This window comes from Monodon monoceros, unplaced genomic scaffold (assembly GCF_005190385.1).
Source record: "Monodon monoceros isolate NGI ecotype Baffin Bay Population unplaced genomic scaffold, NGI_Narwhal_1 Super_Scaffold_21, whole genome shotgun sequence".
In the NCBI taxonomy this organism is placed as follows: domain Eukaryota; kingdom Metazoa; phylum Chordata; class Mammalia; order Artiodactyla; family Monodontidae; genus Monodon; species Monodon monoceros.
The window spans coordinates 65,866,839-65,887,244 of record NW_021703778.1 but is presented as its reverse complement, the minus strand read 5'-3'; the positions used below and the strand labels follow the sequence as shown (position 1 = coordinate 65,887,244).

Sequence of the window (20,406 nt, the reverse complement as noted above, 5' to 3'; positions counted from 1 at the left end):
GGGGATCTGTCAGCACATCAGGGCATGCTGAAGGTCAGGTAAGGCCCCAACGTCCTGCATATCATCTATAGTTCCCCAGGTCCAGCTGCACCTCCGTTACCAACTTTTTAAATGCTTGAACGCATAAGTTCCTTGGAGGACAGGGGCTTGGCCATAGTCAAGTTCGATTCTCTAGTATCTAGCAATGTGTCCAGCACGTAGATGGCTCTTTAATCAATGTGCAAATAAACCAAAAGTTTTAGGTAGGATGTTCTTCTCAGTGATCCATTTTTGGTCTTTACGTATCGACTAGTCGACAAGTCCTAGGTGATTGAGGTCAGCACTCCTCTAGATCTACAGGGGATAAGTGAGAAGCATAAAGGGACAGATTCATGCTGGTTGGGGAGATGTACATACATCAATATTGGATACACAATGGTTTAGAAAGAGGAACCAGTGGACGTAGTTTGGATTAAGGCACAGCTAAGCTCACAAGAGACTTCATGGAGGAAGACGGAAGGCCACCGGCTGCGCATAACTGTCTGTATTACAAGTTCTTAGGTCAATGGGACTTCCTTGGTGGTGCAATGGTTTAGGCTCCGCGATCACAATGCAGGAGGCCCAGTTTGATCCCTGGTCAGGGAACTAGATCCCACATGCATGCCGCAACTAAAAGTTCATATGCCACAACTAAGGAGCCCATGTGCTGCAACTAAGGAGCCTGTCAACGCAACTAAGACGCGGCGCAACAAAATAAATAAATGAATAAAATAAATATATTAAAAAAATGATAAAAACAAAAACAACCAAAAAGACACAATCACATCTGTCATCTGTACACTGAGAGCAAAGGCCTTTTAACATCAAATATAAGTGACTGACAGTTACAGTGACCAAATTTCCCAAAGCTGGCAGGATTTCCGTGGTGCCTCTATGACTGAGAGGCTTCTCTGCGAGATGTAACTTGGATGTGGTGGTTCCATGTTGTATGGGAATAACAGGACACAAGGAATATTTTAAATTGGAAGGCCTTTTCACATCCAGGATTAGTCTAATGTACTATTAATCCTTTGGATCACTGAAAAAGAACTAGGCTTTCACGCTAATGCAGATGGAATCGGTGACTGGAGATGAAGCAGGTCGAAGAAATCTCAGCTTTAAAACCAGACCGGCCTTTTGACCAAAGGGCTAAGGAAAATGCTAACTGCAGAGTTGGACGGCATTCAGCTCAACAGTCCTAAGAAAAGGAAGGGCGTCACTGGAGTTGGACGTGGTATTATAAAGCCCCTGACTACGGTGCTTATATAGCCATCCACCAGGAAAATATGAGTTTACGGCTTTAAATAGCCTAATGTACAGCGGGGAAAATAAATGTCTTGTTCAGGCCCTGATGGCTGCCTGGAGTGGAAACTCTCCTTAACAAGAAGCAGATGACAGGCCTGGAAGCTAAACCCTTCATTCTGTCTGTCAGGCTGAAGCAAACAGAGTATCCAATGATATGGGCACAGCCGGGCGAGTCAGGGAGGGAAGGGGCGGCACGGCTTCCTTGGTCAGGACACAAGCGGTATCGCCTTTTTCTTAGTATCCAGAGGCTCTTGCTGTGTGAACTTTCCACCACTTGGCCAGTGGGGTTTACACACCTTTCCCTGGGCCACCAGCTCCCTCTGGGCTGCCGAGGCCGATTTGACCAGGGCACTTGTGGCAGCAGCGATGGATTTAGCAGCTTCCAAGATCTGTTCTTCAAAATCCAGGGTCTCATCCGCTTGCTATAACCAAAAGAAAACAGCGTCACATGCAATTCATATCCCCAAAGGGCGCTTTCTGCTAAATGACTTACTTCTTGGTCACCTGGCTCTTCCTCCATGCGTGGATTTTTATCGACAAACCACACCCAGGGTAGAAAGGCTGAAGCTGGCTGGATGCCTCTCCATCTGCTGCCTCCCCCCACCCTTCTCTAAAAGATAAAAACCGCCAGCATTGAGGTTCCTTACAAAGTTCAAATCAGGAAATTCAAAGACAGACCCTTTTTCCAGACCAGAATCTTTAAAAACACATCAATTCACTGGGAATAAAATGCATTCGAAGGGTTCCATTAGCATCAATAACCCAAATCAAAATAATCAATAATTGAGATCCAAAGAGTGGGTGGTGGCACACTATCCCACAACTCAAGGCTCAGAAAAATGGGCTGAGAAAACAAAAGATGGCTATTAGCTGTGAAAAACCTTATTGCTCTTGGGTGAAAACAAAAGTAAAACAGAATTTGCATTTCTGTGGCTGAGCAGAGAGTCACACGCCAACCAGAGATCACCAGTGGTGGAGAAGAAATTGGGACAACGCGACATCAAGGTGGAGCTTACCCCTTGGAAACCCGAGGCACGGCTCCACCTGGGGAAGAACACTGGCTCCCCTACACCACGCAGGTACTATCAGGCCGTTAGGGCTCTGCTCTAAATACACCATCACCAGGCCCCCTGCTGCCAAACGCCTGGGATGTTGAAAAGAATCAACATCAACAAAATAATCAACTTTCGGGAAGGTGGGCAAGTGTAAAGACCCTGGTCCCAGGCTGGGTGGGACGGAGCATCACAATACGGGGTAGTCAGACTAGATGACCGCCAAGGTCCCCGCCAGCAATATTGCTCTGTGAATCTAAGCCAGTATGGTTAAGTGCCCCTTCGGTCACAGAATGCTGAAGATGTGGCTGGTACCTTTCAGGCATTAAGAGATGATGGTCAGGTACAGCAATACTTTTCTTTGTGTGTGTCGGTAAAATATATATAACACAAAATTTACCCTTTGAACCAATTTTAAGTATACGATTCAGTGGCGTTAAGTACATTCCCAATGTTGTACAACAGCGATACGTTTTTAAGAGTGCCTACTATGTGCAGGTATTTTGTTAGGCACTTCCACGTGCATTAACTTGTTTAATCCTCACCAAAAAAGAGAGTAAAAATCGTATATAGTAGTTATCTTTATCCTTATACTTATAATGGGAACATTCAGGCTTAGGGAGGTGGAGTATTTGGCCAAGATCATGTGGCAGCGTGAAGAATCTAGACCAGATCTAAACCTAAACTTCTCTGCCTCCATCATGATATGTTTTTCCTAGATGAGGCCACCACTTTGGGCATCAGTGAGGAGCGACTTCATGCTGGAGGCTCAAAGTCGGCTCACTAATGGGCCCATATGAACCATCAGATAGGATGGATACACAGATACAATGCTTTTCCAGTTCCCTATTCTTTATGGCATCTCTCCTGGTTCAAGATGTGGCCATTCCTACTTTTGTTTTTATAACCCATGTTATCAGAAAAACATTTCCGTGCACATCTAGTGGAACTGAAGAATGACAGCAGCATTTGAGATGTTCTGAGACAGAAGCAGTATTTCTTTCCTATTTCTGACCAAGTCTTGCTCTAGGAGCATTTAGGACAGATATGGATTCCGTTCCAATAGATTAATTTTGGATTCCTCATTATGGGGCGGGGAAGCTTGTGACAGCGGTGAAATACAAAATTTGTTCACTGAAGCATAAAACGACTCATTTTAAGACACTCTGGCATAAAAGGAACTGTTAAACATAAGCCACAGGAAATGGCATTGGGCTGTGGTAAGTATATTCAATGACCTTGAATTAAGAGCTTTTCTAGAAATTCATTCTGCAAAAGAAAGTCAAGCATATAACAGATTAAGGCACTGGGGAAATCACAGAGTTTCTGAGTCCAAAGGGAGCTCCTCCCCATTTTGCAGATGAGGAAATGGAGGCCCGTGGTGGCTCCCAATGTCTTCCAGCCCCTTGCTGTAGGTGCAGGGGGCCTCAGCTATGCTATGGGTTCCAAGGATGAGTCTACTTCACAGCAGGTTTCTGATTTCCCCAATTTTAAAATGCACAAAAATGGAATTTCCCCAAAACTAAGTGCTAACTCTAAGCATGGATAGATCTGAAAGAATATCTCATTAGAACCGATTGAAAAGGGCTCTCCCATATCTTTTGCTGCCCTGGCTGGCTGTTTTTTTTTTAAACACATGTTCGAAATACATACTCAACTTGGAAATATTTCTGACAGCCACAGATTTTTCCTGCAATGGCAAGTGCTGTAATGCCCTTTGATGAATTTTTCTTTTTCTTTCCATAAGATCTCTAGACTTTAAAATGGACATGGCAGGAAGCCTTATCTCTGAGAGACATTTCCTCTGATTAAAAAGTATGAGAGAGTTTCCCAAGAAAAAGGATTAATAAAGCCCACTGTGATGGAGGGCAAACATTTAGATGCTGCAGTTGGGCAGAGTTCCATGATGAGATCTGCCTTCTGCCTGCAGGACTGGTACCTTTCTGTGGGCCAGGTTTACCATTAAGACTAAATGCCCACTCTATCTCTCCTGCTGAAATGAGACATAATGCTGATGTTTCCTCATACCATACAACTTCTAGCCTGAGAAAATGGGATCTCCCCAAGCCAAGGAGACTTGGTGAAAAGCCACGGCACCCAAGTCCAAATTCCCATTGGCTTCAGCTCCCACCAGTGTACAGAATGGAATCTGGGAGAGGGGTGTGAGGGCAGTGAGAGAAGGGAGGACATGTGCTTAACCAGGGCGCAAAAAAGGAGAGAAATGGAATTGGCTTGGGCTTTGAAGGACTTCCCTGAATAAAAGGATCACAATTAAAATGCAGGAATTGTTAATAGAATAAACCCCACTGTAGCTGGGAGACTGAGGAGAAGAACAGTAAGTTGAAGCTGCTGCAAGGGGACCCTGGAGAAGAATCTGGAGACCATGGCATCTGGATGTAAGGAAATGCTTTCACTCAATGGGCTGCTAAATGGACAGCCCTTCCTTGCTCAGATCACCGAGGATCTGGTGGAAGATGCAGGTGGTATGGGCTACCATTGGGGGAGTGCTGGTCTGGGCTCAGGAGAACAGACACACCAGTCAGCTGAATCCTACCAGCCTGCAATCTCCTCCAGGGCATGGACCGTGTTTCATCCAACTTACATCTCTGGAGCGCAACGTTAGGTAGAAAAGCCCATGTGATAAAGGTTTGTTGAGAGAATGTATCCATTTAAGATGAGTCTCTGAGTACCGGAGTTCAGCCAGAGAACAATTTACATAGTAAGAGAAGGGGAGATGCATGGAGTAAGTGTCCCCATCAGTAACTTTCCATTCCTGATTCCTGGGGACGATTGGACACACACATCAAAGCACTGGCTCCTGCCCTGTGGAATGCTGTGGGTTGTTAATTGTATGCTCTATCTGTATCCCTCAACTGGCACTCATAGTCTCTGACACTGACTCATGCATATACAGATGCAAAACACAGCAGCATTTTACTAAGAGGCTCTCTTAACAAAATAATGTCACAGATGTGCAAACTAACAGTCTGCCCTGCTTAATGAAGGTGTCAGCCGCAGCCTCTGAGAGCTGAATCCATCTTCTCATCCCCTGTACAATGCTCTTTCCCTGGTCCCCTCCACTAGAAAAGACCGTTGGCCAGGTCACTTGTAGCTCTCAGCAATTGTCCTTCCAGGACTGTCTAGCAGACTCTAGCCTTGTCTTTTCGGTAGCTTTGAGAAAAGTCTAAGCACCCCTTTGCTGGTATTTTTCTTGTTCGGTGATCTTCTCCAGAGCTCCTCTTTTAAAAAGTTAGAGGTCTGGAGAGATCCCTCTTGGGAAAGGCCACACTTTGGGCTGACTCCCTGGCTGCCTGCTTCCCACACTTGGGAGAGCATTTGAGACTCCTGTTGTGCTGATAGAGGGGGAAGGAGGGTGGAAAGGGGGACAGAAAAGGGGAGGCCTTTCCTCATTTTTATTTTGTCTTTTGGCCTTTCAGGGATTCTTGTAATAGGAACAAATCTGACTCCATATTGGATCTGTTTCTTTTACTTTAACCTCTGTGTTCTATTGCTTTTGCTATAAGAATGTTGCCTGGAGCATGAAATTTACAAGCTAGCCCATTGTCAAGGCTCTGACCTTTAAAGGTATAACACTTTTCCATTCATATAGAGATAAAAAGTTGCAGGGCAGAGAATAACATGTGTCTGGTTGGAGGTTTATAGGAACATTGTGACCAGACCTACTGGGACAGCTGCAGGAAAAAAGGATCCCGGAACCAAGAAGTTTGCAGCAGCCAACCACACCCCCTCCCCTTTTAGTATTAGAGGAGGCTGAATCCTAACTCAGGGAAGATGGTTCTTTGGGACATGAGTCCACCCTCTTCTCAGTCTGCTGTCTTTCCGCATAAAATCGCTATTCCCCACCCCAACACCTCATCTCTCAATTTACTGGCCTGTTGTGTGGCAAGCAGTACGAGCCTGGACTTGGTAACATTCTGAGAACATAATGTTTGTGTCAATTCATTCCTTTTCTGAAACTACCTTCCCTCCTACATATCCGATAGGGCTGTTATAAATAAATTATTAATATACACAGAGCATAACTGACTCATAGTAAATGCTCAATAACTATTAGAATTAATTTCATTTTCCTTTCTATTACTACATACATTTTTTGTGGTTTTAAAAACTGTTGTTCAGACTTTTAGTCTGTTTCTCTGCCTGAACCCTGTTTTCTGCTCATAATTCTAACAAAGATTCTAGCTGCCATTTCTGACTACAACCTACAATATAAATAAAAAACACAAATCAAAGATAAAGTGTCAAGTGCCGGTACTGCTTCTAGCTACTCCCTTGACACCCAACCAGGAGACAGACAACTGGGTTTCAGTCCCTGTTCTGCGCTTTTGGCCACGTGACTTTGGGGAATTTGCTGCTCTTCTCCAGGTATCAAACAAACATTTTCTGTTTGTAATTTCAAGAGCAAACTCAACCCTCCTGGTCCTTTAGCTCTGACATGTTATGGTTTCAGGTGAAACCCTTTTAAAGAATGCATGGACTAAAATTAGCACAGACTCCTTTTTCTTTTGCTCCCACTCTTTTGGCCTCCTTCGTGCAGTATCTTTCCCAGCCTCCACCAGGCCCATCTTCCCAGACAGGTCCTTGGGCATGCGTCTAGCAGAGGAAGAACACTTCCATCTGTGGTCCTCTTTCTGGCCTTTTTCTTTGTGAATTACATCCCTGTGGCCCCTTCCCCTGATGGACTTGACAGTGAAGGAGTCAAAGGCACCCATAGGAGATGGCCAAAGGGTCACTGTCCTGATTTCTACCTCCCTCCTTGAAAATCTCCTTTGAGGGACCGCCTTGCTGAGAACTGATAAGCACAACGGTCGTTTCTCTCACAACTGGCTACAAAAACCAGATTACAACTCACGGCACTGTCTTTCCAGTTAGGAATCACGCTTTTTCCTGTGTTACTGAAAGCCTTGTAGGATGCTTACTATTAAAAACAAGGTCTTATCACATCACAAATTAAAAAAAAAAATTCTTTGGGTATAATTTTTTTTAAGTGTGAACATTTGCATATAATTTAAATGTCCTTGAGGGAAAAAAATGGAGGCCAACACTGAGAACTCCCACAACACAAGTGAAGCATTTTCCTGCCAGGTGGAAGCCTGAGTGGAACAGGCAGCTCTGTTTCTCCTTTGTTTGTAGCCAGTTTGGCCGCTACCAGTTTGCTGCTGATACTGAGTTGAGTGGTGCATGGGGGGAGACCTTAGCCTGTACCCAAAGATCTGAACGGTCTGCGAACCTGGTTAGGTTCTCTTCCAGAGGACCCATGGGTGGGCTGTCTTTAGGACCACCACGTTTACTAGTCCTAATAAAAGGGAAACTTCTCAGAACCACTGGAACTGTCAAGAGACCAGAGCTGTTCAGCTGGCCTTGGCTCCCCCTGGGTTGGCCTGGTCCCAGGGGAAACTCTGGGGAAACTGTCAATGGACAAAGCAGGTGACAGAGAGAAAGCACTGCCAAATGGTAATGCCAGCAACCTGGGGAGGGACCAGCCTCTGCATCCAGACGTGGAGTAATGCATGTTCCTGCAGCGTCTGAGGGACAAGGTGTGAGCATGCTCGGTTAGTATCTTGGGGGAAGTTTTCCCACACTCGCCACCACTTTATTTTTTAATGAACAGTAATACCACTGGGATAATCTTTTAACTGCTATTTCTGTTTTTTTTTCTTTATGTCATTCCAGGTTTATTCTACAGATATATATGAATATCTATCCATTCCTCCTTGATCAGTATCTATTAATTGCTATTTCTGTTTGATAGAAAAATTCTTAAAGATGTGTCATACTCTCAAAAAAATAAATATGAAGGCACTTGAATGTCTATCTAGGAAGCCTGGATGAAGAACAGATGACAGAATTCTTTCAAAGATTTAATCAGGTAAATTTGCCACACTGTAAACTCACGTGACATGAATTGTGTGTATGTCTGAGAAGGCTCTGGGAGACCCACTACTTTACCTGGCGGGAGTCACGTGGGAACACGCACTGGCTGAACGCCCCACTCACCTACACTCCTCCCCCGACCTCGCGTCTCCTGGCCTGGAAACAGCCAGTGGCACAAGAGCTCAATGTCACGCTTTGGCCACAGAAAAAATGCTGTATCCTCCTTCTCCCTGAACATCTGGTCATCTTTCCCCCTTCACCCAATAATCAGTAGAGCATGCTGGTCAACAGCAAGATGTACGAAAAAAAGATACATCAATTTTAATGTACAGGCTTCAAAGTTCAGGTCCTTTTAAACTGTGCTTTTCGTTATTCAGAATACCTTGCTGTTGCTTTTCCATGACAATTTGTCATTTTGGTCAAACAACTTTAACTGGACTTAAAACAATGCTCTCTAGCTGCGTGAAGGTAGCACTGATTGTGGCAGCATCTTGAAAAGCATCTGAAAGAGTTCCTGCTGGTGCGCAGCCACTGCTGTCTCCTCAGTGGAGAAGGATCCTAGGGACAGGTTCCACTTCCTAACTCTGGAGGCTGGGACTCCAACACTGTATTTTCCCCTCCCCTGCTGCTCTGACTTGTCACTAGGCAGTCCCTGCAAGCAGCGTGGAGATGGCTCCTAGACCCCAAACAGGGGAAGCTTTCCTGACCTGCCTGTTCACACCACTGGCTCACTACCTGCATGGGGTATTATTTGCATATTCAGGAGTGTCCTTTACTAGAGCACTTCCTCTTTGCTCCCAAAATCGGAGCCATTAGCACAATAGTTCTCTTTTCAGAAAGCAGTGCTCTAAGTATTTTGTTGAGAGAGATCAGAATGAACTCACACATACTTCACAGGCTCTTCCAGGAGGAGGAGGTCAAAGTCAACTAAAGAAGTCTGTTACATGCCAGAAAAAAATGTTTCATAATCCTGAACTTCCTGTTGCACCCAATTAGGCTGTGGAATTACTTTCTGATTGTCGGCATATTCTAAATATTATCAACCTCTACTGACAAGTTATTCTACAACAGGAAACTCAACAGACAGAGTATAATCCACACTATGTTATCTTTATTAGATATACTTAGTCCTCCAAAGTTTATATAAAGCCCAGTGACTCACCATCCATACATTTGGTTTGGCTGATCTGGTTTATACATTTTGTTACTATGAGTGTAAAGGAACATTACATAGTTGATTTGTGCTTGAATTTTTGCTGAAAGCTTGATCATGAAAATTACTAATTTCTAAATTGAAGATCAGGATAAAACTGAACTAAAATGAAATATAAATCCAGATATGTTTGGAGGTTATAATCCTGACCCCGTATCACAAACATGGGTTTTCTTTTTCCCCACCGAGCACATCCTTTAAGGACTCATCACTGCACAAAACTAAACTATACATAATATCTCAAGCTCTTATGAAACATCAATAATTATGATTTGTTTCTAAAATAAACAAAATAATCTAGCAGTACGGATACAGGTTTTAAATGCTACAAGAAGAAATGGGATATAACATAATGAAATGTAATGAGCACTCCGTCTTCTAAATCTACTTGTGATTCTAACATATTCTTTCCTGTTGCCTTCTAAGCTATATTAGGAACCCCCGGAGACAGGGCAAGACACTGTAGGAATATGTTTGATATATAGTTGGATTAAATAACAACCTAATATATCAAACATATCACACAGAGGCCTGCAGAAAGGCATCCAGGTCTGACTGAGCTGAGAATGGGCACAGCATGGCAGGCTGCAGCTGTGGGGGGGGGGCGGGGAGGGAGTTGGTGGGGACGCCATTGGGGCACCTCTGTTACCTGTCTGTGGAGCACAGTGTGTCTGCAGGTATGGAAACGGCGCCATCATTAGTATCATAGGCACATGCACCAGGGCTCACCGACATTCTCATTTTGCCTTTACACCATCTTCCCAAGCAAACAGTGGATTCAGCGATGCCAATTTGTTATTTGTGTCTGGGCAATTCCGGGCAAAAAGAGGTGCTTACGTTTTAAGGGCCTGAGGTGGGAATATACCAGGAACCATCTTCAATAAACCCCAGACCATTCTATTATTAAAATAGGCAACCTGAGAATGTGGTGAGCAAAACAATTTAAACAAAAACATTGCCCATCTCCCAAACTCCCTCAAAGCAGTGCAAATGCTTCCCAGATATGGAAGCAAAGCATATTCTGGGTGCCTGCAGGTTTGTATGTGAGTTACAGGGGTAGAGGTGAAACAGCAGTTGCTTACTTACAGAATCCTGAGGATTTGTGATTAATTGATTGAGTTTAGTTTTGGAAGGGGATGGGAAGAACTGGTTAATCTCAAAAGACTGGTTGACTTTTGATGTTAGACTGGGATTTTTTCTTTTTTTAAACTGGGGAAAAATTCCTTCTTGAAGTCAAGAAAGATATTTTTTTTCACATCGATATTACTACAGAGCAGATGGCACTCCCAGACAGGCACAAAAACTGTGGTTTAGGTTGATGATTTCTTCAAAACAGTTTTATGGATAACATAATCCATGTGGTGGGAGCCTCTGGTCACTGGGTAGAGTAAGACTTCAGAGATCATTCTAAAGACTCTAGAAGGACCAAGTACCCTTCCTAATAGGAAGATGGGAGTGACCTAGAGTAGGTACCTCCAAGGAAGGGACTCAAATCAACAGTTATGTCAACTGTGACCTTGGCTTTCTGTAAAAATCCATACCACACTATAAACAGAAAGGCTAGATGATCCTAGGGCAGTGTAGGGAACGCCCACTGGCCCAGTGTGGCAGTCATCACAAACTTTTTAAGTGCTGTTATTTTTAAAACATTGTCTTACAAAATTTTAAAACATAGACCCTCCCATCACTCCAACCCCACCATCATTCTCGTCCATCCCCCACCTGTCTCCTTCATTCACAAGTGTTTAACAGAGTTGTGATCATACTGAGTACATGATTCCACATCCTGTTTTACTTTTCACTTAATATCATGCCAGGAGCATCTTCTTCATGCTACACAGTCCTATCAACCATTATTTTGAGTAGCTACATACTTTTCCTTCAAGCAGACACTCAGGTCACACCCAAACTCTTGCTACTGTGAACAAGGATGAAAGGAACAACCGTCTCACGCACACAGAACTTTCTTCCTCTCTGGATTTCCTCCTCAGGACAGATTCCCAGAGGTGGGATTAATGGCTCAAGTGGCACAGGTAAACCAGAAACCTGCCCCGTGGGACTGCACCAGAATTTATGACACTGGGTAGGCCCAGAGGACTGGTATGGCCTGAAACTGCCACCTCCAGGGCCCACACAATGCTGCTTCCAGCTCGGTCAAGGCCATCTGACTCTGGCAAGTAATTTGCCTCTGATTCTGCATCCCTAGAGCAGGGACGCCAACAATGCTGCCTCGTGGACTTGCTGTAAGGACCCGATGAGTTAATCTATGTAAAGCACCTAGAAGATTGCCTAGCACATGCTTGGCGCTCAATCAACATGTGCTTTTAGCCTTTTTTTTTCTTTTTTTCCTCTTTTTCCTAAGGCCATCAGCTCATGGATCTATGGAATAATTTTTATTTCAGGCATTCTCCTAGGAGGTAGTAGATAAAAGTCCTAGAATCATATTTTCAGTGATGGTGATATGCTGACTGCTTACTACGTCTATGGTGTGTCAGGTACTGTGTTCCTAGATTATCTCATTTAATTTTTATATCAGCAACCCTATGGAATAGGAACTCTATTGACTGTTTTTCAGATCAAGAATCATGAGATAAATCAATAGCTGGACAGGGGGAAGCCAGAATTTAGGGATACACAAGAGCTCAGAAGGGCCCTGCAAAAGACAATGGGAAAGGGATTGGGACTGCAGCTCTTAGAGTATGGTGAAGGGTCAACGTGAATTAGCGCCAAGCTACTTCTCCAGGAGAAAGAGCATCAACTGACATGGCTCCAGAACCAGCAGACAGAAGCTTCCCCGAGAGAGGAAAGTATGTGGTGAATCAGATAAGGAAAAGGAAACACGAATTAAGTTTAAGCCCTCTAAATCTCAGTCAATGGCTGCTGCTTCTTAGCTGAAAGTACATTTTCTACTCATGATTAACTTATTTTTATAAAGCAGAAATAAAGCCAAGTCCAGGAAATGGAGTTGCCCTTACACCTACACTTAGCTCTGAAGTTTGTTGAGAAAAACTTGGACAGACTTAGACCACCTAAGACCCTCAGGTTAAGGCCAGTAAAGAGGACCCTGGCAAACTCAAAACCCAGAGGCCAAAAATCTTAAATTACATCTTGAGGAGAAATTCTAAAAATGCCTTTATTAAATCTAGAGTGACAATTAGGAGACTGGCTCTAAGAATTCCACGGTTTTGAGAATGTCCGCAAGTCTAACAGATTCACTATATGTCCAAGTCTATTTTACATACAGCATCAGCCCAGGAACTGCTTTTGAGTGCTTTGGTATATTCCAGTACTCAAACTCCATCCTTAAGTTTTTGTTTTTTTTTAAAAAAGGTAGAATTTTAGGCACCTAAACTGGGAGACACAACTTTTTTGTTTTTGAAGAGAAGAGCCAGATTTTAATTCCTAAGGTATCTGGATCCTTGGAAGGGAGGTGGGGTTACAGGAACCAGTAGGGACTTGCTTGAATAGAAAGATAAAGAGGCCTCCTCTGGTTCTACCATCTTCCCACTGAAGACAGCCATGGGGGCAGGGGGACTGTGGCTTCTTTACAGGGTTGGGCTTTGCCCCCTGGACAGCACCAGGGCACCATTCTTTTTTGTAATAATTGTCCTCTCTACTGTCCTTACTTAAAGTATCTCTTTCTTTTAAATGACTTTCTCTTAACACATACTTATGATCTTAGTAACTAAGTTCTCAACATTTATCTAGATGACAAACAGAGATGGAGAAAACACACCAGCCAACCACAGTCTCCAGCATATACTGAAAAAATCTGTTACCGGGTCCACTTTGGAGGTTCACACTACTCTCTATTGATTTGAAGAAAAGGAGAGACCCAGCATTGCTATTTCTGGTGAAAAGCATTATGGAAACCAGAAAATTAGAGGGTGACAATCTCACATTCAGCAACGGGGACTTTCTATAGAAAACATCCAACACCTGCTTTATGTAACAGTGGAACGAAGTCAAGATTTTAAATGCCGGGATTCTTCCTCTCGATACCCAAAGGTATTTCTTGGGATGGTTAACTTGAAAGACCCACCCTTGGGTTTTTTTCCATACCCTGTAAAAAGGTGCTGGGCAGGTAGAACAGGTTTGCAGCTTGCTAGTCCAACCACAGGGAAGGAGACGAGCTCCCTGCAGCCCATCTGGCTCCATTTCACAGCCATCTATCGGGAGACCTACTGACATCAGACAAGCGGCCACACGTGGACACTCACTTTTGGTTTTGCTCTTGGCTTCAGCTGCTCTAACTTCTTAGCAGCAGCCTCAATGGATGCTGCAGCCCCCAGTAATTCTGTTTCTGCAATGACGGTTGGGTCTTCTGGATCCACCCACTCTGTTCCTAAAAGCAGTCCAAAGAGGGTCATTCTTGGTAGCTGCAGACCTCAGGGCAGTGACTTAATTACAAACGATATCACGATTTGCATGCAGGGATGCTCCATAAGCTGACTAGCTGCGTTGTCCTAAGGGATCTTTTCTCCAGCTGTCACTAACATCAGCTGGGTGCAGGGGTCGGGGTGGGGAGTGCCTGTCTGACCCTGATTTTCTCAATCAGTTGTATAGACAGCCCTACCACAGGATCAGTCATCAATGATAGTTTCAAAAATCGAGATCTCATTGACCAAGGCCTGCTTGAGTTTTACGCTGACTTGTAACTTAAAGTTCATGAATGCAAGTAAGCATCCTCAGGAGACTTGAGACTATGCTGAGTACAGAGATTGGTCATTCTTTTCTCCTGGGAACTCAGGAGGAACAGCCATTCCCCTCAAATGCAAACAAAGGGAAACTGGTAAGAAAACCCCTCCCGGGTGAGTTGATTGCTTCTTCATAACCACGAAGGGGTGTGCAAACAATATACTACCCAGATAGCACCGTTTCTAAACATCAAGTGTATTATTTAAATGAGAATAAATATTCTGATGAAGGAAAATGCAGTTAAAAATGGATGGCAAGACCCTTAAAAGAGAAGTGAGCGGTTCTAGATGGATCATGACATTTAAGTTGAAGGACGTGATACAAAGACTGGAGAAAAGACTTGTTTCAGGAGAATGTTAACTTTTTCAGTCTAACTCTACTCCCATTTGCTTCTTAAAAAAAGTTCCTCACTGTATTCCTTCTGACTTCATTTGCCAAGAGAGGGCCTGTGTAGGCTGCCCATCCTCTCTGCTCAGTTTGATGTCTAGGACTGCCCCACAGGACGACACGAGAGAATCCAGCCTACCTTTCATGGCCTCCGCTGCCTGGATGAGCTCGGTCACGGCACCGGCCACGCGCTTGGAGAAAGCAGCCAGCTGGTGCTTGAGTTCTGGGGTTGGTTTCTGAAGAATCTATGGGTGAAGAACAAGCCAAACGCATAAGGAAGACGGTAGCCATTGTGACAGGAAGCCCACTCTTGCTGGTGGACGCAGAGCTAGACATCCTGGTTTGAAGTTGCAACTCTGTCACCAAGTGACTTTAGAAATTTAGGGGAAAACACATAAGACGCACTGGCTGTCAGTTTCCTCACGTGAGAAATGAAAAGCTGGGAACCAGGAGTTTTCCTAAGATCTATTCTGACATACTTCCCTAAGATCACAAGGGAGACGAAGTTCTTATTTGTCCTTTTGTTTGTACCTAAAACAAACATACGCACACGGAAATTACCCAAAATGTAAGAATGCTCTGAGTGAACATGAATGCCCAAGGCTGCAGGTCAGCTGGTGTTTGTGACAAAGCAAATATGGAGTCAGAAGAAAAGTGTGACTCAGGTGGGGTCTTGGAGACAAAAATCTCTCTGAGAAGGGCTGCTCCTGAAAGGACAATCCATTTCCAGGGTTTTGACTGCCAGCTCTCCTGGGAGAAGTCCTGTGGACTTTCCTTCCTTTAAACCTAGTTTAAAGGGGTTTTAAGTTTGTTTTTTGCTGGTGTTAAAAAAGATACTAAAAATCTACCCCTAATCCAATTTAAAGGACATCCTCAGCTGATTTCTTCTCAAATTCATTCAAGAATGGAATTATGAAATGGATGAGAGCTCCCTACCATCTTCCACCACGGATTTACATCTGACTTACACCACCTGGCTCCTCCCTAATCTTGAAATTCTTCTTTCAATATTCTTTCCTGCATCTCTTACCCATGCTTCAGAGGGGTCATCTTGAGATTTAGAAATGCTAAGACATTCAGGAGGAAAGCACCACTGCTGTCTCTCTATGGACAATTCTGAGCAGCAGACAAAGCCTGGGCTTTGGTATTGGACAAACCTGTGTTTCAAACCTAGCTTCACCTGCTCCTGGTGTGTGAACAATGGGCAGATTACTGAACCTCTCAGAACCTGTTTTCTCATCTGTAAAACTGGGATAATGCCTACTCCTCAGGAGTGGCATAAACATCAAATGGAATAACCCACGAGAAGTATCTTGCACAATGCCTGGAACACAGTAGGCATTCATTAAATGTTCATTCCCTTCTTGGTATCCCATACCCTTTTCACCTGACCAGGTATCGTACTCTTTCTTACGAGTCTGGAAAAGATGTCTTTTGGACCCCAAAACTGTAAGAGAACTTTAAAAGAAGCTTGGTAAAAAAAAATCTGGGGTTGGGGGAGTTAACGGGGTTACACATTTTTTTTTTTTTACACCTTTATTGGAGTACAATTGCTCTACAATGGTGTGTTAGTTTCTGCCCTACAACAAAGTGAATCAGCTATACATATACACATGTTCCCATATCTCTTCCCTCTTGTGTCTCCCTCCCTCCCACCCTCCCTATCCCACCCCTCCAGGCGGTCACAAAGCACCGAGCTGATCTCCCTGTGCTATGCGGCTACTTCCCACTAGCTATCTACCTTACGTTTGGTAGTGTATATATGTCCATGCCTCTCTCTCGCTTTGTCACAGCTCACCCTTCCCCCTCCCCATATCCTCAAGTCCATTCTCTAGTAGGTCTGTGTCTTTATTCCTATCTTATCCCTAGGTTCTTCATGACATTTTTTTTCTTAAATTCCACATATATGTGTTAGCATACGGTATTTGTCTTTCTCTTTCTGACTTACTTCACTCTGTGTGACAGACTGTAGGTCTATCCACCTCATTACAAATAGCTCAATTTCGTTTCTTTTTATGGCTGAGTAATATTCCATTGTATATATGAGCCACATCTTCTTTATTGGGGTTACACATTGACCAGCCCCAGACACACCAGTGCATAGAAGGCATTACATTACACACTTGAACTGATTAGTGAAAGATTCTTGAGCAACCACTTCCCAGGCTCTATTCCCTACCCTCCTTCCTCTTGCAATCTTCTAAATTTTATATTTGCTACCGTTCTGAGTTCAGCTGCTCTGTTATTCTCATTCCCTCACCCTAGGACCTAACTACACATAGCACCATGCAGATATTAACTCACTACAAACCAGTGAATGAGTGAACAAATGAATGAATGAATAACAGACCAACACACTACTGGAGACAAGTCCTAATATGACGGCATCCTAGAGTAGTTCCAGAAGATCACCAGAACCATGGAGAGGTGGAGGGGAGGGGTTAGATGCCTTTTACTTTTTTAACACAGCCAGTTGGCAGGCAACTGAATTAAGGGGAGGTTCTAGAGTCAATGTACCTCAGTAACAGTGGTCCAGTTACTTATCTTCTCTCTAAGCCTCAGTTTACTTATCTATTAAATGAGCACAACAAACAGTCCTTTCATTATAGAGCTGTGGTAAGATTGTATAAATTAATACATAATTTAATACAGTATACATTTCCATCAGGACTACTGATGGAATTGGTCCGATGTACGGCCTGGGCACCAGAATTTCTAAAAGTTCTCCAGGTGGTTCTCATTTGCAGCCAAAGTTGTAAACCACTGCTCTAGGTCAAATGGGCATTTGCCACTACCTAACTGTAAAAGGCTTGTACTGTATTTGTCTGAAACAATACATGTTGTAAGGCCACTAGGTGAATAATGGCTACAGCTCTGGGACCAAAGAGCAAAGCAGTCCACAGGCTTTGCTATTTGCTTTTTCTACAGTGGTCAACACAACGTGAATAAGCAAGGAGTTAAAGGTATGATGGGGAGACTCACAGTAAATGGTGCAAGACTGCGTGTTTTCCCCTAAGACCAAGAATAAGGTAAGGATATTCGTCCTCACACTTCCATCATATTGTACTAGTATTCCTGGCCAGTGCAGCAAGGCAAGAAAGAGAAATAAATGGCACACAGATGGAAAGGGAGAAGTAAAATTGTCTTTGCTCATAAATAACGTGAATGCCTATGTAGAAATTTCTAAGGCATTTGTTTAAAAAAATAAAAGGGAAAAAAAGCTAGAATAAATGAGTTAAGCAAGGTCACAGGATATAAGGTCAATATACAAACATCAATTATATTTCTATATGCAGTAAAAAGTTGAGAATTTTGAAAAAAGCAATACCATTTATAGTAGCATAAAAAATCATGAAATACCTGTTAAGTTAAATACTGTTAAATTTGACAACAGATGTGTAAGATGTGGATGCTAAAAACTACAAATGTCGTTGAAAATATTAAGGAAGACCTAAATAAATGGAGAGATATACCATATTCTTGGATTAGAAGACTATTAAGATCAATTATTCCCAAATCTCCCCACGATCCCAGTCAAAACCCCAATAAGCTTTTTTTTTAAGATATTGATAAGATGATTCTAAAATGCATAAAAAATACAAAGGACCTAGAATAGCTAAACCATTTTGAAAAAGAACAAAGCTGTAAGTTTTAGAATACCTGATTTCAAGACTCATTATAAAGTTATAGTAGTGATCAAGAAAACAGGATATTGGTGCATAGACATACAGATCAGTGGGGCAGAAAAGAGTCCAGAACTAGATTCACACATATAGTCAACTGATTTTCATTAAAGGTGCTAAAGCACCTTTAATTCAATGACAATTTTTTCAACAAAGGATGCTGGAACAATTGGATAGCCATAGGTAAGAAAATAAACCTGACCCTTTCCTCACCATATGCATAGATGAACTAGAAACGGAGTATAAACCTGAATGTAAGAATTAAAACTGTGTAGAAGAAAATACAGGAGAATAACCTTTGTGATCTTAGCTTCTTAAATAGGGGACAAAACACATATATTATGCTTTAAAACTTTAAAAAGCCAGCAATCCCACTACTGGGCATATATCCAGAGAAAACCATAATTCAAAAAGACACATGCACCCCAATGTTCACTGCAGCACTATTTACAATAGCCAGGACATGGAAGCAACCTAAATGCCCATCAACAGAGGAATGAATAAAGAAGATGTGGTACACATATACAATGGAATATTACTCAGCCATAGAAAGGAATGAAATTGCATCATTTATAGAGATGTGGATGGACCTAGAGACTTTCATACAGTGAAGTCAGAAAGAGAAAAACAAATATCGTATATTAACGCATACATGTGGAATCTAGAAAAATGGTATAGATGATCTTATTTGCAAAGCAGAAATAGACACACAGACGTAGAGAACAAACATATGGATACCAAGGGGGGAAGGGGGGTGGGATGAACTGGGAGACTGGGATTGACATATATACACTATTGATACTATATATAAAATAGATAACTAATGAGAACCTACTGTACAGCACAGGGAACTCAGTGCTCTGTTGGTGACCTAAGTGGGAAGGAAATCAAAAAAAGAGGGGATATATGTATACATATAGCTGATTGACTTTGCTGTACGGTAGAAACTAACACAACATTGTAAAGGAAACGTACACCAATAAAAATTAATTTAGAAAAAAGCAGGAACTTGAAAGCTTATGTCTTAGAACTTTAAAAACATTATGCTAAGTGAAAGAAGCCAATTACAAAAGATCACATGCTACACGATTCTGTTTACATGAAATGTCCAGAATCGGCAATCTACAGAGACAAGAAAAAGATTAGTGTTCACCTTGGGCTAGGAGTGGGGATGAAGGGAATGAGGAAAGACTGCTAAAGGGCATGAGGTTTCTTTTTGGGTTGACAAAAATGTTCTAAAATTATTATTATGGTGATAGGTGTACAGCTCTAAATATAGTGAAAACCAAGAAACTGTATGTCTTAACTGGGTAAATTTTGCCATATGCCAATTATATCTCAATAAGGTTGTTAACAAGAAGAGAATCAATCAGGCAGGCAAATGAAAGACAAAGAAGGAGGCTGGTAAAGGGTAGCAAAGTATGTCACCCCAAAATATGCCTCTTTGGCATACAGATTGCTTTGATTATTTTGAGAAAAATCAGACGTGGGGGATGCTCTGAAAACAGGAAAGTTACTCTTTTGAAAGGGTAATTCACATTTATAAAAGAAATCTCCATTTGTAAGGGTGTCTCCCCCTCTGTACCAGTAAGAGAAGCCTGAGTGAAAATCACAAGAGAATCTTATTGATGATGAAGGCTCTAAAACCTGCTAACAACCTTACCCTAGTTAACCCTGCTTTTCCTGGCCACCTCCTGTAACCAGCCTCCTCCCACCACATACACCTTTTCTTTTCTTTGCCTGAAAGTGGTATTTAAGTGGGTGGCTTAGGCTACCTTGGGAATTGCCCATTTTTCCGCTGGGTATCTTCCATTTATCCATGAGGTACACCATGTGAATCAACTTTTGTTGTTCTCTTATTAATCTTTCTTATTACATGAGGTCTCCGGCAAGAACTCAGAAGAATACAGGGAAGATTATTTTCTTCCCCACACCGGGGTATAATCCTGAAAATAATTCGATAGCCTTTGCAAACATCCAGTTCATCCTAAATGTTTAATATTTTATATGTAAGACATATTTTCATTTTACTTTCATTTTTATCTGAGTTCTATCTGCACTTTTTTGTTTTCTCAACTCTCTGCCTTGCTGTCATTTTCTTTCTTTTTTTTTTTTTGCGGTACGCGGGCCTCTCACTGTTGTGGCCTCTCCCATT

The 20,406-nt window shown here is 42.6% G+C and overlaps 1 protein-coding gene across 4 annotated transcripts in view; it reads right to left on the bottom strand.

Annotated features, from left to right (window-relative positions):
- TLN2 (talin 2) overlaps positions 1 to 20,406 on the bottom strand; it is a 443,808-nt gene that overhangs the window by 7,948 nt on the left and 415,454 nt on the right. For all 4 annotated transcript variants that reach the window (XM_029237651.1, XM_029237653.1, XM_029237652.1 and 1 more), the window contains 3 exons: positions 14,708 to 14,813; positions 13,704 to 13,828; positions 1,620 to 1,745 (listed from right to left, as the gene is read on the bottom strand). In XM_029237651.1, coding sequence (XP_029093484.1) covers positions 1,620 to 1,745; positions 13,704 to 13,828; positions 14,708 to 14,813 — 357 coding nt within the window. The remainder of the gene's footprint in view (positions 1 to 1,619; positions 1,746 to 13,703; positions 13,829 to 14,707; positions 14,814 to 20,406) is intronic.